Here is a 19,886-nt window from a genome sequence, read left to right on the forward strand (position 1 = left end):
GTTGGAGGATGATTTCGAAAATTGCATTAAGTGTTTTCCTGCGTAGCGGTGTTAAGGTTGTGATATCCCTGCTAAGGACTGCTAACTACACGCGAGAAGGGCTCATTAGCTAATTAGCTAATTAGGGGTAATTAGCTCAGATTGGCTAGTTAGTTTGTTTCATAATTAAAATTTACCTCTGTTCTAAGTTTGCATAACCTGCCATCGACCGCCTGGGTTGCTGTAGAGAAGGATCAATTGGTGCACTGCCATACTCTACGCTTTGGTAACAGTTTTAACAAACTAAGTGGCTCTGCAGTGGATCCTATTAGAAAAACTATCCATTACTTTGCAAAAACTATGTATAGAAGATTGACTGTGATTCCAGAGACAGATCCTGCATTTCCTACACTAGAAATCCCAACCACCATGGCAGCAGCTGATGAAAATCATAATCAACAGGTCGGACACTGGAATTCAGTATGTGGGGACCCTGAATGTCTGCACTTGATTTACAGCAATACGTCCATGAATAAAACATTTCTCAGAATCGTGACTGTTTCGTCACAGTCGAGCGGTACTTCAGAATTTCATTTAATCTCAAATCTTCTAGGTTACACAATACAATCGATGCTATTGTGAGCGCACCACCAAAAACAAACTGGAGTTTCTTGTTAAGTACAGATCACTTTAACAAATGCTCTCCAATACTTTGTCTTGCATTCAGTGGCGCTGAAAGCTGTTTTCCACGTTGGACTGCATGAAAGCCATTTTCTCCTGCAACAGATGGTCAACATTTTCAAGCGATGAAAACAGCCGATGCTGCCAATACGATCTATCATCAATCTTCACTGTTGCCTTTATAAGGCCAAGCAGAACATCCTGAATCAACGTTTGAATTTAAACACTGCTTCGCTATCTGATTGTTAGTGTTTATGGTTATATTAACACTTTCCCGCCTGAGTGGGTCTTCTGCTGCCATCGTTTTAAGGGTTTTAAAATATATCTGTCTGTGACTTGTTATAGCATTCTGCTATGAAACGCCTAATCCTGTGCTGACGCCCTACAGTGTAACCCCCAACCTCTAACTCACCGTAGTGGACCTTCATGCTGAGAAAAGGAATAATAAAGAGAAGGAAGCGGCAGGCGGGACGGGGGTAAGGAGAAAGATATGGCGTGGAGATGAAGGAGAAGAAGAATGGTGGAGTTGTGAAAGTAAAGCCACATGTGTGTAAACGCTCGCTGACCTCCGCGTCAGCACTTTACTGCTTCCTGACGGTGACTTGCATTCCTGTGGTTGGCCTCCGTACGGAGTGAGATGAGGGGGTGCCATGACTCCTGCACCCCCCACCAAGTGCACAAGGCTTAAGCAGGTATATAAAAGAAGCGAAAAAAACAAAAAAACTTTGCTTTATACATGTACGTACATGTTTTATACTTATCAGTTCACAGCGAGGTGCTTCGTACTACTGGAGGAAATGGGAAAGCTTTTTTTCCTCCATTACTTTTCCACATGCGGCGGGCTGCTTGTGGAGCAATGCTGGAATTCTATTCACAATATTTTCACAGTATCTTAATGTTTTTGTTATTTCTCAAGTCCCAACTGTCTCCTCATCAAGTTATTGATTCTATTTCTGACTTTAACTTGGAGCCACAAAAGTGTTCGGCCTCCAGCGCCAGACAGTGTGGGCACAGTCAGTTGTGAGTTGGGATAAGGCGAGGATCCTGTAAACACTTGAGCAATCACCAAAGTGCCTGACCTCCATACTTAGTGTTTAAATGTTTGGCTTCAGCAAAAGCCTCCACATGCTGAATATCGATCTGGTTTTTTTCCACCCTAAATGAATTTTAGCAGGCTCCTAATATACTAGCGATGCTCTGCCATCGGGATAGTTCTAATTTAAGCATTTAGTGATAATCAGTATATTGCTGCAAGTCGCCAAAGACCCCAAAAGAATAGTTACGATACCCTGTGCCATCATTCAAGACACTTGGATAAATGTCCAGCTTGAGTCTGCCTTGTTTCTAACATTCACTCCAAAGGTTTGTTCTGGAGTATACAGGAGCCATAACTTCTAAAACTTCAAAAATACTAGTTAATGCAACTACACAGCAACTTTACCGCTTCTTATTTCGTCGTTTCGGGAGAAGAAACACATTTGTACTTGTCATTGTGCTACGATGTGCCATATGATGAAGATGGCGTGACAGCCCGGTATGAAACTTGTTAGCAGAGTGCATCCCCGGAGCACCAGATTTAAAGCATTAATGTTAAATGAAAGCATGCACATAAATTTATAAAGGATTTGGAAGAAATCCCTAAAGCACAAGATTTATCATATGATGGATAACTTCAGGTTTTCAGTTGGCATTTCTAGTTCATGACTTATTAAATGCTCGTTCTAATCGTTAATCTTGTGAAATGATTTGGTCTTTTGCACGCAAGTTGTGATATTTGCCTTCATGGCTGGAAATGTTCACATTTAGCGTTATTACTTTAATGCTAAAAGCAACAATAAGTAGTTGATGGCGAGCAATGCATCCGCTCATTTACACTCACAAAAAGAGAGTGTTAGTTTTTATACTATCAGAGTGTGAGCAATATACTCACCAGCCACTTTGTTAGATACACCTGTTCAACTAATATCTAATTTCCATGTGGCAGCAACTCAATGTATTTAGGCCTGTAGACATAATCAAGATGACCTGCTCAAGTTCAAAATGAGCATCAGAATGGGAAAGAAAGGTGATTTAAGTGACTTGAACGTGGCGTGGTTGTTGGTACCAAACAGGCTGATGATCTACTGAGATTTCCCCACACAAGCATCTTTAGGGTTGACGGAGAATAGTCCAGAAAAGCGAAAACAACCAAAGAGCAGCAGTTCTCTGGATGAAAATGCCTCGTTGATGCCAAAGGTCAGAGCAGAATGGCCAGACCTGCAATTAGTAACTCTAATAACAACTCACTACGGTAAAGATGTGCAGAAAAGTATCCCTGAACACATAGCACATCCAACTTTGACGCAGATGAGCTATAGCAGCAGAGGACCATACTGGGCGCCACTGCTGTCGGGTAAGAACAGGAAACTGACGCGACAATCTTGGTGAGTCAGTGTGAACTGCCAACAATTAACATAGGCTCACCTATGAGAACTGAGAAGATTGGAAAAATGTTGTCTAGTCTGATGAGTCTCGATTTATGCTGTGACATTCGGATGGTAGGGTCAGAATTTGGCATAAACATAATGAAAGCATGGGTGAATCCTGCCCTGTGTGGGGGATATTTTCTTGGCACACTGTGGGCCCTTAGTGCCACTGAGCACTATTTCACACTGTACTCAGATGGCCTACACATTCACCAGGTCTCCATCTAATTGAGCACCTTTGGGATGTGTGAACAGGAGATTCACATCATGGATGTGTCGCCAACAAAACTGCACAACTGTGTGATGCTCTCATGTCAATATGACCAAAATCTCTAAGGAATGTCTCCAGCACCTTCTTGAATCAATGGCACTGAAGGCAGTTCTGAAGGTAAAAGTGGATCCTACCTGGTACTAGAGTTGACTGGCTCTGAGGATCTTGCCCTGCTTTCTTTCAGTGATCTAATCAGATTGTGGAATAGTCAAATGGTTGACACAACAGAATCCGTCCCATCAAATTATGTTACATGTGACTTTCTAAAAAACACCAATTTAACATTCCTACAGTTCACCTAGAAATTGTTCTGAAGGCAAAAGTAGGTCCAACCTAGTACTAGCAAGGTGTACCTAATGAAGTGTCTTGTGAGAATGTATTCATGGTCATTTAGAGACTGTTTACATGATTATTATTATGTCAGTTTGTGAGTTTTTGTAGTATTTTTCCCTATTACAAAATCACGCTGTTCTGCTGTGGACCTCTCCTGTGAATAGTTTTGAATGACACTAAAATTAATCTTGAATATTAAGATCTGGATCTTAGTCAAACTGACCCAGTGCAGCCAATATATTCTGAATGACTGCTCTCCAACAACGACTCTGATTACTGCTGGAAATCACAAGTGCTATCTAGACAAGTGCTAATTTCTTAAAGAGTCTCTAATACTAAATGATTTGGAATTGTGCATTTAAAATATGCAAATGTAAGACATCACTTGAACAATCACAACCACAAGACATTAAGTCACAGGGAGTTTTGGGGAGTGCAGTTTGCCTCCTACAGTGATGAGTTTAACAGATCACAGATGGTAAGTTCAACTTTTGGCCCTCTGAGGGAGCATTCTTAGAGAAAAGAGGCTCTCAGGTCAATATCATGGTGAGTCACTGCATAACAGGGTGAAAACAGGCACTCGGGCACACCCACTGAGACGCATAAAGTCAGGGTTACGGGGATGGGATTATGACAAAAGTTTACGAAACAGCTGGAAATAATGTTAAGCCCTGCAGACAGATGTCCTTGTCCAAAAAGCACTGATAAAAATCCACCTAACCCCCCAGATACACAAATGGCTACTGGCTCATCCCAAGAAATCAACCGAGACTGGTTAGTTATGTTAAGTATGGTTAGAAGTCTTGTAACACAAGACCTCAAGATAATACGAGTCAACAACATCAGTCTGTGTCATACGCATCGGCATCCACAAACACAGACACACATGTGGAGAGCCTGAAGAAAAAAAGGAGCGCAGACAGCAGTGCGCCAGCTGCTCAACATGTGTGTGGCGCTGATAAAGAACAAGAGAGGAGGCCATCATTGTTTGTTAAACTGTTCTGTTGCAGAACTTTTATTTTTTTAAAGCGAATACACAGCTCCGCATGTGATCATTAAGCCTGACACGATCCAGAATTAGAAACACTTCTGGCCATGAACCAATTAGGAAAGCACCATCAAACTGTAGGAAACTGGAAAGATAAGCAAGGGTCGCACTGATGTCTGGTCCTCGTATACTAGGTGACAAAGCTTGATGTACAAATAGATAGTATTTAGTATAACCTAAAAATGAATTACAAGTATGTTAGCAGCAACAAAAGCACATGCTCTTATTCGCCACAAAATCTTTGAAAATCCCATTTATGATGTTTATTTATTTCTTAACTTTGATCATTTACATCTACGATTGCTTGCTGTCACATCATTTTTTAATTATTTTTTTTACCCGTAACCTATGACCGGTGCACAGTAAGAAACACTGGCAGGAACATGTATTTTGTCTGCCAGTTATTGTTGCCAAAGTCGACCTTAATTTGTTCCTAACCATAAGAGTTTTTTTCAAATTGTAGCTGTATTTTTAAGATGTTGTACTTGTAAACAGACAAAAACATCACTGTGGCTTTTTAAGGAGGCTAAAGTTAAGTTTGTGGCCTCTGTATTTATAGGGAGAACCTGTATTAACTGTGCATCTGTCCTACAGTCCTAATGTAACTAACCAAGGTAACTATTAATAATCCAAACATTCAAAATTATAGCACTCAACTTATGAAATTTAAAAAATCATGATAAAGGAAAGGCATGCTAGGTAATGCTAGCTAGCCATTTAGCATTAACAGCAAAGCTGTTAGCTATGCTTCTTACTGGTCTGGTTAATGATGAAATATAAAAAATAAAATATAATGCATTAATATTTATTAAATCATCCAATATGAATGAAATCCATATGTATCCAGTGTGTAAGAACTAAAGCCTTCACCTTGAACAGATGTTAAGGACCTTTTCTTGGGCGATCGTGGCTCAAGAGTTGGGAGTTTGCCTTATAATCGGAAGGTTGCCGGTTCGAGCCCCGGCTTGGACAGTCTCGGTCGTTGTGTCCTTGGGCGAGACACTTCACCCGTTGCCTACTGGTGGTGGTCAGAGGGCCCGGTGGCGCCAGTGTCCGGCAGCCTCGCCTCTGTCAGTGCGCCCCAGGGTGGCTGTGGCTACAATGTAGCTTGCCATCACCAGTGTGTGAATGTGTGCGTGGATGACTGGATATGTAAAGCGCTTTGGGGTCCTTAGGGACTAGTAAAGCGCTATATAAATACAGACCATTTACCATTTTCTGACAACATTTACTGTGTCATATCCTCAGTTTCACCTCAACGAGTGATCTGAAGCTGGAACTGGGACATTTAAACCATGTATTCAGACTGAATACACTCACCGGTAACAGTCCTCTTGCTAACATTCACTTTTAATCATTAACCAACATTCATATTTGAGAAAAAAAGAACTACAACGCTTACGTGTGTGTTCCGTGCTGCTAGCATAACATACGTGGAGCAATGACAGATGAACTACGAGCTAGATTTCTCGTGTTTCCACCTTTACAAGCCAAAGACTTGTTGCATTTGTGGCAATGAGCACTGTCAGCACTGACTCTAACAAAGTAGAACCACACTTTGGAGCATTTAATTCTCGACACCATCTTCACAAAGCCCAGCGAGAACTTTATTTTGGATAAGGAATATCAAAAAATCATGAAATCTGGTCAGATAAAATGTGAGAAATTGACCTTTAAGTACCAATAATAAATCGTATTTCTTAATCCTACCAATTTTACTGGGTTTCAGTACCTAGTCCTACTCTACGTATATCGACCGGGAGCCAGGTGAGGCAAAAACAGCGTGTTCTCAAGACTAACAGGTGCTTTTCCTGATGACAGAATCATTTATGACACAAAGTTTGAAAGAAAACATCCAAATAGAGATTCAAAACACCTTTACAACTTTTCCAGCAGGAACTATCCTCTATGCTATCCCTGATTTGGCTCTTGGCACTTTGTCTCTCTCTTTCATTCTTTCTTTTCATCACGAAAGACATAGAAAGACCTTCACCTACACAGTAACAGTAACACAGTAACTTCGACTACCACAGTAACATGAAACCCCCCAAAAACTATATTCCATACAGAAATATTTTGTCAGTGTGAGACAAAAACCTATATAAATGTCTTTCTCTTGTGAGCAGACAGGAAATGAGCTAAAGTCGCACATTAAATGAATTTGCTCCCAAAACAGGCTCAGCCAATTAAGCGAGTCTTTCACAAACACTTAAACCTTGCGGCTTATACCTTAAGCAACTCTTGAGTTGGAAACCACCTCCATCCAACCCCTGTTTGTCCCTCAGACACCTTTTATACACACAAACACATCCTTCCCAGTAAACCTATGAAAGGACAATGCTGTGGTCTACAGGTAGGCCAGCATGTGGCGGTTACTTCCTAAAGCCAAACGTAGGATGCGTTTCTCCAGTTCCTGGATGGTAAGAATTCAAAAAACTGTCTCTCTGTGTGTTTACAGCATCCTCCACTGATCCTGGGGCAGTTTATGAGAGGAAATTTGCCCGAATGAGCTCAACCTCGAGTAGACTGTGGGAGGTCTGCACATGGACGAAAACCTGTTTTTCTCAATCACGATTGGAGCGCCGAGGCGTGTAGGAGGGAGAAAGTCAGTGATCGGAAGGTTGCGATTGGTCTGTTACTTCTGTAGGAGGAAGTGGGCATTATAGCACTCTAACCTCAAGGCCTGAAGGAGACTCTCTGGCTGGCAGTAAAAACATCAACGACCGTTTGACATAAACAGCGAACCCACTGCGACATCTTAAAGAGTCTAGAGCCAGAGGACATAAACGGGACGTGCTAATGATAAAAAACACTCCTCGCTGCCAAGAATATCTGCATGGTGCGTTGTTCGGCTACAGGTCAACCATCACGGGCACTAACTGCCTTTTGATAAGTCACAATAGCCGTTACAGAGCTGTATATTACATGTATGCACTACATCTTTGGCTCATGCAAGCTAAAGCTAATAAGCAGACTCAGACACTGCTGACCCAATGCTTTTTATTTATTTCTTTAAAGCAATACGTAGGGATGCACTTGATTATCATCAGTTCACTTTCTCATTATTTTTTTTAATAAAATTCTAAAACATAGTAACAGATACATGTAACAGAAATTCAGCAGATCATTAACAATGAGATTGTTTCAAAAACACTTGCTAACTTGACAAGTTTAATGACATCAAGAAATTCATCCAGAATTTTTTCACCTCTATCGCTGTGGAGCTTATATAAAATACATATTTATTGTCTTGGTTTAACATCATTTCAAGGCCTAATCCTATGGAGATCTACTTCCAGGTGAAACGAGACATAGAAAGTAAAAGAAAGGCCAGAAATGACAACTTGGCAGGGGAGCACTTCTACTGTAGCCAGGGGGTAGAGAGGGAGCCGGGGAGAGAAAAGCAATAGCTCACATTCACACCCACAGCCAAGTGAGAATCACCAGAACACCCTAACAGAGGTTTTATTCCACTGTGATAAATCCACAACACAGGCACATTGTAACAGCACAGCCTTCTGACTCCCTCCACCGTAACCTGCCATGCACCCCCCGGAAATGTAGCTACACACCGCCATCGACACAGCCCCCACAGGCATAAATTCCCACATCGGCCACTTGCATAAACTACAACTTAGGCTCAACCTAAATTCATTGCCAAAGTATAAATTACCGTTAATATGTATGTCTTTGGACTGTGGGACGAAGCCAAATTACACAGAGAGAACCCACACAGGCTCAGGGAGAACATAGACAGAACTTTACAAAGAAGGGCCCGGCTACGCATTTAACATCCCTGTGCTGTTAAAATGACTTGCTAAATGTAAAGGTTAACTGTTCTCACATGATGTCAGGTCTGTATGCCTGTGTAACTGGGCGCTTTAGCAATAATTTTCCCTGGTTCTGCCATCAACCTCCAGCAATCAGTCGCAACCAGCCACAGACTGGTCTCTAGGCCTGTGTGACTAGGTCCTTGATTGGGCCCTACACTGTCACCATGACGGTCACATATCTAAAATGGTAGACAAGTTAATGTCAGGTGGTTAAAGTGATCATGTATGTGCAAAACTTCAATAAACAGCTAAGCGGAGCTAATAAAGCTAATGACATTTTTTAACGGGAGCAACAGCAAAAAATAGAAGGTGAATGAAATGGTAAGCTAGCATTTATGGTTGTTTTAAGTAGTTAGCCAAACATGGCTAACAAGTGCTAAGCTAAAAGTAAATTACTGTTAAAAACAGCCCAGATCCCATTAACACAACTTCAAATTAAACTAAAAACAGGCACGCCACCTGAAATATGTTGGGAACTACTAATCTAGTCTGTTAGCATTCAAACAGACAAAAATATGAGTAAAAGTAAAGAAACATTAAACACCGTGCGACAAATGCACTTTGACCAGTACAAAGTATTCAACTGAAATGGATTTAAAATCTTTAAACAAAAGAAAACACAAATAGGTGAAATGTGCACACTGAGGAAATGTCTGCTGGATAAAGAAATAGGTTTTGGGTATTATGGGGAATTTTTGGGCAGTCTCCTTGTGCCATCAACTATAACTTAACTGTGGCTACAAAGCAACCTCAGACAAAGAGACAGAAATGCAGAGAATGACTCTGACTCTTTTTGACCTCAGTCTGTTGCACTGTCAGGTCAACATCTTTGCGTCTGGTCAGCCCTGTTTGTCAGAGTCGCACACGCTGAAGTTTGAAAGCGTCAAAAAGTTGAAACCGTGGCTAAAGAAAGAGCTGCTGACAGCGGAAAACAGCGTGTCTGGAAGGCTTAGGGATTTTCACAAAGGAAGCATGCTGCTGTGCATGTGTACAGCCTTGTAACCTGCCTCCTAAGCTGCATGTGAGCGTACATCCACACGCATAGCTGTTCCCAGCCCACTGCATATTGTGCAATCTGTCGGTGAACCAACATGGCCTCTGGCTGGGGAGGAAGGGCCCGTCGAAAATGACCGAGGGATGTGGTCAGCGAGGGGTAGAAAGGGCAAACAGAGAGAAAAACAGGGAGGCATGATGCAGCATCAGCACACAGCGTGGCAACACAACCCCGTATCTCTTCAACCTCACGGATAAACGCATCTCTTTTTCTCCCTTTTCCTCTTCTCGACTGGGCGCAAGACGTTAAAAAAAAAAAAAAATGCAGCAAGACATCAGACGTTGCTATGGCAACAGAGGACGGCACAAGTGCGAATAATATGGACAGATGTGAATAACAAAAACAACAAAACAGGACATAATAAGCGACGGTAAATCAGCTAAGAGAGACATTAAACTGTACAAACCCCACCATGCCCGACTCAAAAGCGCTGAAGGATACCAGCCTACAGGATGGTGTTGCTATGGTAACAAAGCAGGCAATGGGTGGGTATTTGCTATCGTTCAGTAACCACTTTTTGGTGTATGGGTCATTCATTATTTTTTTATATCTTTTTTTTTTTATTAATATACACAGCAAGGTTTCTGCTATTTAGCATAAGGAGAGAACAGCCTGGCTGCTGTCCTCAACAAGAGTCTCCTCATAAAGTCGTCAACTGAAACGTGGAGCGTTTGATAGTTTTCAGACATGCCTTACTCTTTTATCAGCATCCAGCCACAGCTGGTTTCCAGGCGGTAAACTGATGTGGACTAAGCCCAGGTTATCAAAGTTAAGATTTCCTTAATTACACCTGTTCCCTGAAGCAGTTCAGTATTACATCCCTGGATTCTACATTTCCCAGAAAACAAGGCTCGGTTAGCTGGCATGAGGCCTCTGTACTTGCCTACAGCACAGCCACTTTCACATTAAAAGGCTCCAAGTTGGATTTATCTGATTTTCCATTTCCCATTTGTAATTACAGTTCCTACATAGGAACTACATAACCCTGGGGGTCTGGCTCAGTAACATCAGCTCAAAAACGGTGCAGTGGGAGCTTCGTGGCATGGGTTTCCAAGGCCAAGCAGTTTCTGCAGGTGTAACCTGTTGATGAAACCAGTACTTTTGACCATATAGTAGACGTGGAGAGTTTTAGCCCTAGAACACTTTATAATGCTATCACTAACATCGAGTATATTTTACCTGATATAATATAACTGATAAAACACACTTCCCAACACAACAACAATACACTGCAAATTGAAGTGCTCTTCTTTTTATTTCCCCCTATACAACATCTCATAAAATGACTGGGGATCTTGTGAGCCTTATCCAATCCCCCCCTACCCCCATGAGCAAGCACTTGGAGACAGTGGGAGGAAAGAACTCCCTTTTAACAGGAAGAAACTGGAACCAGGCTCAGGGAGGAGTGGCCATCTGCCGGGGGTGAGGGGAAAGAGGAGTGAGCAGAGAGAGGAAGACTGGACAAAAGACACACTAGAGGAGAGCGAACTAGAGTTTAATGATTGCTAATGATTAAATGCAAAGTGGTGTATAAACAAACATGGACTGAAAAGAGACAAGAGAAGAAGAAATGCATAACTACGGGAGGATTCACGGTCAAAAAGGAGAGCTTTAAGCCTAAAGGGTGTCTGTCCCATGAATCCAAACTGAGGAGGGGCCCACTCTACTCTATAAACCAGGAGTAGGCCAGCAGTTTGAGAAATTAATGAACAAAATAACTTGACCTAAAAGGATTACAACCTGCTGGTTGTAATCTGGGCTGTTGATGTGGCCGTTTTTTTGTTTTTTTCCCTCTTTTCACTGCGTTTGGCAGGGACCTGAATGATGATTCACTTGCTGCAACACTACCAAAACGTACTGGAGCAACCAGCCATGGAAAGTATGAGATTGACTTTACGACACTTGTTGAGCATGACCACATCTGAGTTTATCCGAAAGCGACAGCGCAGTGTGCTCAGCGAGCCCGGATCAATAGCAGTTTATAAACCGCGTCCTGCTGCAGCCTGTTTGGATCACCTAGAGGGCAGATGTGTGTTAAGGGGATAATTTACAGCGCCCACATCTGACTCCCTACAAACACCGGAACTCTCGGTTTTAATACTTTGTGATTCCATCTTCTTGACGCCTGGGCAGGAGAGGGGATTGTGCAAGTTCACTTGGCAGGCAGTCCACAGGCACACATCTGGAGAACATTACGTCTGCAGGAGACGTGAAACCAGGGTCGGTGCACGACTTACCCGTGGATATCACACTACGTGTCATTAACCACGTCGCTTTTTTTTTTACACCCTAACAGATCACGGGATGCTTTCAGACAGAGGGTAAGCATCCTGATGTGGCAGCATGAACGGAAAAAAGTGACAACAGCAGGAGGATGAGGAGGCCTGCGCTCAATGAAGGTGGATTTTGGATCGAGCTGGCCTCTGGGCCAACGTGTGGATATTTCAAACACAGCTGCAAAGTGCGTGTCTGTGACTTTATACGGAGGGGGTAAAAAAAGGCTCTCCAGCGGTGGGTTTGCACAGGAATGCAGTGGAGACACAAATTGTTGCACGCTGCTCCCCCCTCCTCTTCCCAGCCACCCCACTGGCTTGCGTAACGTGAAACGTAGCAGCAAAAGGTAACCACACAGAGACAGGGGCAGAAAAATGCTCGCTTTAACGCTCGTCTCTGTCATTTTCTGAAGTCTGCTGGCACCCCGGTGAAGCGTCACGGCGCACAGGGAACATCTGTAACGGAGCGTTTCTGCCTGGGCTGCAGACACACACGCACACGGCACCAGCACGGCGGGTCTCGGTAGCTGCTGTGAGCCGTTTATTTCTGCCACCCCACCGACCATAAGCCGCTCACATCCTTACCTGCAGTCGCTCCGACGCAGGTTGCCACATGTTCGCAGAATCAGAGGTTCTCCGTCTCTTACTACAGCTTGTTCTCCTCCCGTAGTCCGGCTCACATCTGTTCGCCTTCACTGCTTGCCTCTCCGTCCTCCTTCTCTCTGGACTGGTCGATAATGAAGGATAGGTTGCTCCGCCTGGCTGTAGTTAACGCAGTGGCCACCAGGTGGAGGTACCTGCTATCCACGATGGGGCGCTTCGTGCTGCTTTCAAGTGCGGTGGGAAATCGAGGATCGATACGGTTAATCTGATGCTTTGAATCTGCAGCCTGATTCTTAGGGGGACTTTTTGTTGGTTTAATCTGAGAGTATAAATGCTGCTTTAGCTAGTTTTTTTGTTTGTTTCTTTCTTTTATACACATTTTAACACTTCTCACTTTGTAATTTCCTTTGAAAAATCCATCACCTTAAATATTAATATTGCACAAATCAGATTATACACTATTCGTCCCTGAATTCTCCTCTTCCATTTGGAGCATCTTCCAGTTTATTAATCTGGTTTCATGCAAGGTTATTGTAGTTAACTAAAATGAAACTATAAATTAAAACTAAATAAACTAAAATAACTCTAATAAAATTAAAATTAAAACTAGACTTTTGTGAGGAAAAGATAACCGAATACATTTTGTGAACTTGGAAAACTAAAATAAAAATATGGAAGAAACGCCCTTTAGCACCTGTTAGTTTATTTACATTTACATAACATTTATTACAGCTTACCTGACGAGGCATTGATGGATGTGTTTATTGAGACAAGACTGTGACTTACTGTAACTGCTTTCAAAAAGATGTATGTTTTATTGTAATACTTGTATTATCCTAAATCTCGCTTCTGACATATTCCCTTCTTACAGTAATAATTAAAAAGACTGAAACTAATAAAAATTCAATCAAAACTAAACATTTCTAGGCAATAAAAGCTAAACTGACTAAACTGACTCTGGAACTATAATCACTCTGGTTTCCTGATCTCCAGGTCCATTTTCTTTGGTTGATTGTGCAACATCAAGGTTCTTCTTGGAGATCCCGTCACTGCAGGCCTCAGTGAAGTAAATTCTATACTCCCAAAGTCCTGCATTTCCCATTTCCACATACATCCTTTTTCCAAGGCCCTATTTTTTCCACCCAGCTCTGTGAAGCAACACGAACATCAAAAGGCGCCCATAATGAAATTTAGCCTCATTACAAAAATGAATTAAAGGCCCTCGAAGATTAGTCATCTGGACCAAAACAGCCAGAAGTGGAAGAATGCAGTCAAATCAAAAGAAACGTTATGTAAACCCAACAAAAACAGCATTATTTCAGCGGCTAGCAGCAATGAAAACGTGGTTAGTTTAAGTCTTCCGGTCTCATAAATCCCAAGTTGAACAAAGGCAGCTAAGGACAAAGAATGTTATGCTGCCCACACATTTTGATCTCCTTAAGCGCCTAAAAAACAAAGGCTGACTGTATCGGCTCAGAATGACCTTGTTACTCTACGAGCTCAGTCTGGAAGAGATATTCGTGAAAAACATCATCTGTTATTTTCTCGAAAATTGATCAATTCATTTTACTGCCGCCAAAAGTTGGATAATTTTTAATCTGCTGTCGTGTTAAAATGAAACTTTTAGCAGTAGACGGCGCCATGTGAAACAGCCTGACCCTCCAAACCGCTCAAAGGGCAGAGGTCAACCTCACAAAGTCTCGGAAACAGACTGCAGGAAAAGACAAGAGCCAGCAATCGCATCTGGTCCTCCTGCAATGTGTGTGTGTATGTGGGTCGACACACATAATCTACGTAGGTGTGAGGAACGACATGACTCCGCAGTCGCAGTCTGTATTTAGAGATGTTTACACGGGGAAACATCTGGATAAAGCCTGAGGTCACTGAGGGTGTTCGCATTACCAACACTCCATAAAAGGTCTGTCGCACGGCTTACGGTTCAGTGTGGTGGGTATGACCTTGGGAACAGAAAAACAGATGCTGTAAATAGCTAGAATCCACGTTTTCAGAAAACAGTTTAATCGCTGTAGCTCCATGTGTCCGCCAATCATAGCTGGATTATTAGCAGAACAGCAGCAGCATCGCTCGCTCAGTAATCACACTTCAAAATTCTGATGCTGCCACCTTTTTTTATGTTGTGTTTGGGCGAGATGCAAACTGATGAACTGGAGGTGCTCTGTTAAAAAACATAAACAAAGTCCTTTTTGTATGTATAGAACGCTATTTGGTAGAAAACCATGTTCGTGTTTCTCAGTATTGTTTTGGTATGAGTTCTAAAGCGCCTCAGGCCTCAGGTACAGCACTGGTACTAGTAGCACAACACTTTTTCAATCTGATAATAAATCTTTACACTGCCTGTAGAAAAGGGCACAGTACCATTACTGCTGCTACAGCTGTGACAAATGAGCTCATAGGTTCATAGGTGCCCTGGACAGAAGACAGCATTACACTTCCTCGTCGGTGGATCTGTTTAAGGCGTTTTGATTCACTTGATCGTGATTTACAGGTGAGCAAACTTATTATCGCTGGATTTGATCCTAAGGCTGACTGGTTTCAAAATCAAACTCAGGATGTTTGTGTAGACGGCCCAAAATCTCTCTCCCTCTTTAATGAGAAGTGTCGTGCAGAGTTCCCTTTTCGAAACCTATGATACTGTGCAAAAATCTCGACCCAGTGCTTATTTCTTGATATTTTGCTTCCAAGGATCCAGACTTTCTATTAATGTTTCAATGTTGTCTTGAACAAAAGTTCTCCAAGTTTTTCTTTGAGGTTGTATGTTTTTTAAAACAATTTTAACTGTTTGTTTGGTGTACTTGCACTAAACTGTGACCTATGAATCATTCAAACATTTAAAAAAGGCACCTAGCTCAAGTGATCAACCAGCATTGCGTTTACACATAACAAAAAACTTTGTTACTAGTACCCTGTTTCTTACCCCATCATTTAACCGAATCTATTTTTAAGAATGCCAGAAATATTACAGTTTTGACATTCATTAATTTGTATTCTCGCACCAACAAGATGGTTCCCGATGAGTTATCAGGTAAAAACTTGGTATATCTCAGCGTGGATGCAAAAAAAAGAGGAAACTGGGTGAGTGAAGGACAAAAGTAGAAGTGGCAGGCCTAAAATTTTTACATTTGATGGAATTATGAATGCAGACAAGTACCATCAGATTTTGAGCTACCATGCAATACCATCTGGAAAGCATTTGATCGGCAACATCTTCATTTTTCAGTATGACAGTGATAGTAAAACACACTGCAAATTCAGTAAAAGCATACCTGGGTAGAAAAACCACACAGCAGAACTCTATCAGTCATGGACTGGCCTCCCCTCAATTGAGATCATGTGAGATCATGTTGACTGAGAACAAAACAAAAGACAGTCGGCATCCGAAGAAGAGCTTTGAATGTCCGTTAAGAAGCCTGGAGAACTATTCCTGAAGACTACTTACTGAGAAAGGTCAGGCTTGCACATGTTTTAATAAATCGCTGCACATAATTCCCATTTTTTTGTTATATTTCTTTCATTTTCAGTATTGCTTGAGTTTTCATGGCCAGGCCTCCTTTAGAGAGAAGAGACTTGATCTCAGTGGGACTTCCTGGTTAAATAAAGGTCAATAAATCAAACGCTTTCAAACAAGTATCCTGCCCCAAATATGATGCATGTGGTACAGTACACATGAGACACACATAAAGAAGTCACTTATGTTCACTTGAATCTTTATTGTTTACATAATTCAACAGAGATAATAGTTTATCATGTTGCTGCGGTTTAAAACGGGAGAAAAAAATGGTAGGATTAGCTGAGCCTATTGGTAAAACATTGCTTGATCTCGAGAGGAACAACAGAGCTGCACAGACAGAAAGTTTTCCACTGGCAGAACACAGAAGCACATATATTCTGGACTAGATAACATCTCCTCCGTCTTCTCCAAACTAAAGCCAACAAGAGGCCACTCTAGCAAAGAAACTCACATCCAGAAACTAATCGATGCTGCCAACACTAGAGGTGAATTTGTACACTGGGAGGAACAGGTACACTGAGTAGAACCAACTATGTTTCTGTGCAGTGAGAAGTATACCTACCTATTATCCTAAATATCACTTAAAAACATACAGTAGGATGGTAGGGTCACAGTACTCCAGCAAACCAACTTTCTGTACTATTCAAACACCACTTAGAAACTTGCATGTAAAGAACAGGACAATATAATATAAAGGGGGGGGGAGGGGGAAAGGCTGTGACTAGTATTTTATACATTTATGTATTTTGTCTACTAACCACAAAATTCCCTAAAGAAAACATTTGGCACAATCTTGACAGAGAGAAATACAAGTGCAATGGGAAGAAAAGAACAACCAACAACTGAGTACAAAGGTTTTAAAATATTTGCAGAGAGAACATCAAATCTAACCATGCACAAAGTAAGGCAACCTACAGCAGATTCTTTCATGTTGTTTTAATATAGAAAAAGATACAGTGACAAGTGCACCTATTTCTACAACACCTGTAAGGACTGTTGTCAGCGCTGTCTGCTAAGTTTACGCTTAGAAATGTGGGCTCCCGGGATGCTGGCCCCACCTGCAGACAGACAGTCTGGTGCAGACTAAAGTCATCACTCTATTGTACAGCAGAGATTACTGGTAGTGTTGCCTGTCATCATTAATAACTTAAGTGATGCAAAGAATGCTCTTACGCTACAATAAAGCCTTATTGTGAACTTGGACAGGAAAATAGATGTATCAAATTCCAGATTTGCTCTTTTTAATCTACAGTCTATGTTTTGCATTATTTTCTTTTTCCACTTTACATTCAGTTTTCTTTTGCTCTTATTTTAGATTTGTACTGGCATTATGTATATGTGCGTGTGTGTGTGTGTGTGTGTGTGTGTGTGTACAGCCTGTAATGGTGAAACGCAGTCGTGTTTTACAAATCCTTTGTCTTGATGAGGGTAACCAGTGGCTTGTCATCAGGACTGTAGTCTTCATAGGCGATGGGAGTGGCGTCATACATCGCAGGTCTGGACTTTTTCCCAAATCTAATTAAAAAAAAGCCGAATGTTTATCAAATATTGCAGCGTAAGAAGGTGTTTTGAGAGAATGACAAGTGCTTTTAAAGCTGGAGGAGATAATAACCCAGAAAAAGTACCAAAAAAAGTACAAAACATCCTGACTACCCACCCTACTTTAAAGAGTTAGTTAATTATTGTTCAAGAAAGACAAACAAAAGACAGATAATACTGAAAAATGTTTTTAAAAAGCACAAGTGGAAGAATCCAAGATGCTCTAGCTTTAATTAAAAAATCCCAAAAGTTGACTCGGTGCTGTCTTCAGTTAGACTCTGCCTGCCTGTTAAATGTCACTGTGTCCTAAACTGAACATGCACAGTGTGCAGAGCAGAATTTCAGATTAAGTGCTGCCACAGAGCTGCTGGTGACCGGTAAAATGGCTTTGACAGATCACTCCTGACCTTGGCAGCAGCAATCGAGAAAAACTGTTATGACTGAAGGTTACCGTACCCGTTTCTTCTGGATTCTGAGATATACAAACACGGCGACAACGCATCAAAAAGTTGTGTTAATTAAAAAGAATATTTCTGAGTTAACTTGGTCAATTTTGGATTTCTAAAAAAAAGGGGGGGGCAGCGTGGGTGGATGGTAAAACTAACATCCAAGAAATGTTAAATGCAAAGCACTCATAAAAACAGCTCATTAATCACAGCAACTGAACGCTGACACACAAATCCTGTCACTGACCTGGCATGGCGGATGGAGGCGATGGCGTTGCTGAACTCGCTGTCAATGCTGCGGCAGTTGTAGAACTCCTGGTAGGCGTGGCGGGAGGAACCTTGATACTCGATGCGGCTGATGCGGCAGATGCCCACAATGAGGATGATGAGCATGAGCACGAAGGCCACGCACAGAGCTCCAATTATGATATAGAGGGAGTGGCGGGGCATGTTGGTCAAGGTGTCCTCAGTGTGTGCAGGCTTCCACTGCAGGTCTAACACACACACACCCACACACACACACACACACAGGGATAGATCTTTGCGTTATATTATTCATGCATAAGATTCAACCTCTCAAAAAAAATTTTATTTTCAGAAATGCAGGTAAAGCTGTAACAGTGCATCTTAATCTCAGAATAATGTGATTTACTATTTCTTTCAGGGTTGCTATAAACATGAAATTTGTAAGTTGAAAGATAACAGCCTTAATTATATTTTAGCATTAAAAACCTGGTTTAACCATTACAGAAACACACAAGAAATGGTAAAAAAAAAATATATAAATCTGTTACTGTAAATTTGTGTGTGTGTATAAGTTAATAAAGATCAGTCACAAATTGAATTTTTTAAACTGTTTAACCTTCACTGAATCAGAAAAATACAACTCTTGAGATAAAATCTCTTTTGCAAGCGTGTCTTAACGACCATGTTCTGCTCATGTGCCATTCACTCCCCAGGAAAAACACTGAAATATCAAAAGGTTTTTTGATATGATTGCTCACGTAGATATGTACCTGCACAAGCAGGGAAAATGCTTTTTCATTTGTAGTAAACATGGGAGGAAATGTGGGAGGAAATGGAGCTCAAACCACTGAAGAAAACATGTTTCTGCTCGCCAGAGGTGAGTGAGTGGAGTCATATGAGGTCAGGTTTAGCATACTGTCACTGCAGACTCTGCACATTACCACTGCTGGAGTCTCAAGTTTGTCAGCCCTGAAGGGGACCCTCACTTGCCTGGAGAGTTGCCCCAAGAGTTGGCTGTCTTGCCTGACAGAGTAAGCCACTTCTGGAGCTCAACACTGAATTAGCCCAGCAGTGAAGTTACAGCAGTGCAAACTGTGCATCGTGTCGTCAGTAGAATTTGTGTGTAGTCAGAAGTTTGTGTTGCATCCAAATCTGCTGGCAGGCATCTTTTTTTAATTCTGCCAAACACGTTTCATGTAAACTGTATGCAATGATTTCTATGTTTCTATGAACTTAGTGTCTTCAATAATATTAATATTAATATGTCCCTGTGTGTTGGCCCTGCGACAGACTGGCGACCTGTCCAGGGTGTACCCCGCCTCTCGCCCTATGACAGCTGGGATTGGCTCCAGCTCCCCCCGCGACCCTGAGAAGGATAAGCGGTAGCGAATGGATGGATGGATGGATAATAACTCATATTCCAGTGATGAAATGATGATGACCATGTGAAGTTTGCCTTTTCTTCCGCGTTTCTGTAAAATATTTCGCTCTAAGTCAGAGACGTGCTAAAGTGTGCTGACCTGCATTGTGTTTTTGGGTGCATGTTTAGGCCAAAACGCTGATTAATCATTTGAAATCAAAGTTTA

The 19,886-nt window shown here is 41.7% G+C and overlaps 2 protein-coding genes across 2 annotated transcripts in view; both read right to left on the reverse strand.

Moving 5' to 3' along the window:
- pid1 (phosphotyrosine interaction domain containing 1) overlaps positions 1 to 12,874 on the reverse strand; it is a 33,592-nt gene extending 20,718 nt beyond the window's left edge. Inside the window, exon 1 of the mRNA XM_026192261.1 lies at positions 12,523 to 12,874. Coding sequence (XP_026048046.1) covers positions 12,523 to 12,552 — 30 coding nt within the window. The 5' untranslated portion in view covers positions 12,553 to 12,874. The remainder of the gene's footprint in view (positions 1 to 12,522) is intronic.
- A 3,370-nt stretch (positions 12,875 to 16,244) lies between these two features.
- The window catches only part of dner (delta/notch-like EGF repeat containing), a 72,042-nt gene continuing 68,400 nt past the window's right edge, over positions 16,245 to 19,886 (reverse strand). Inside the window, exons 12-13 of the mRNA XM_026191904.1 lie at positions 18,302 to 18,548; positions 16,245 to 17,584 (exon numbers count right to left, since the gene is read on the reverse strand). Of these exons, the coding sequence (XP_026047689.1) occupies positions 17,473 to 17,584; positions 18,302 to 18,548 (359 nt within the window). The 3' untranslated portion in view covers positions 16,245 to 17,472. The remainder of the gene's footprint in view (positions 17,585 to 18,301; positions 18,549 to 19,886) is intronic.

This window comes from Astatotilapia calliptera, chromosome 14, assembly GCF_900246225.1.
Source record: "Astatotilapia calliptera chromosome 14, fAstCal1.2, whole genome shotgun sequence".
NCBI classification, from domain to species: Eukaryota; Metazoa; Chordata; class Actinopteri; order Cichliformes; family Cichlidae; genus Astatotilapia; species Astatotilapia calliptera.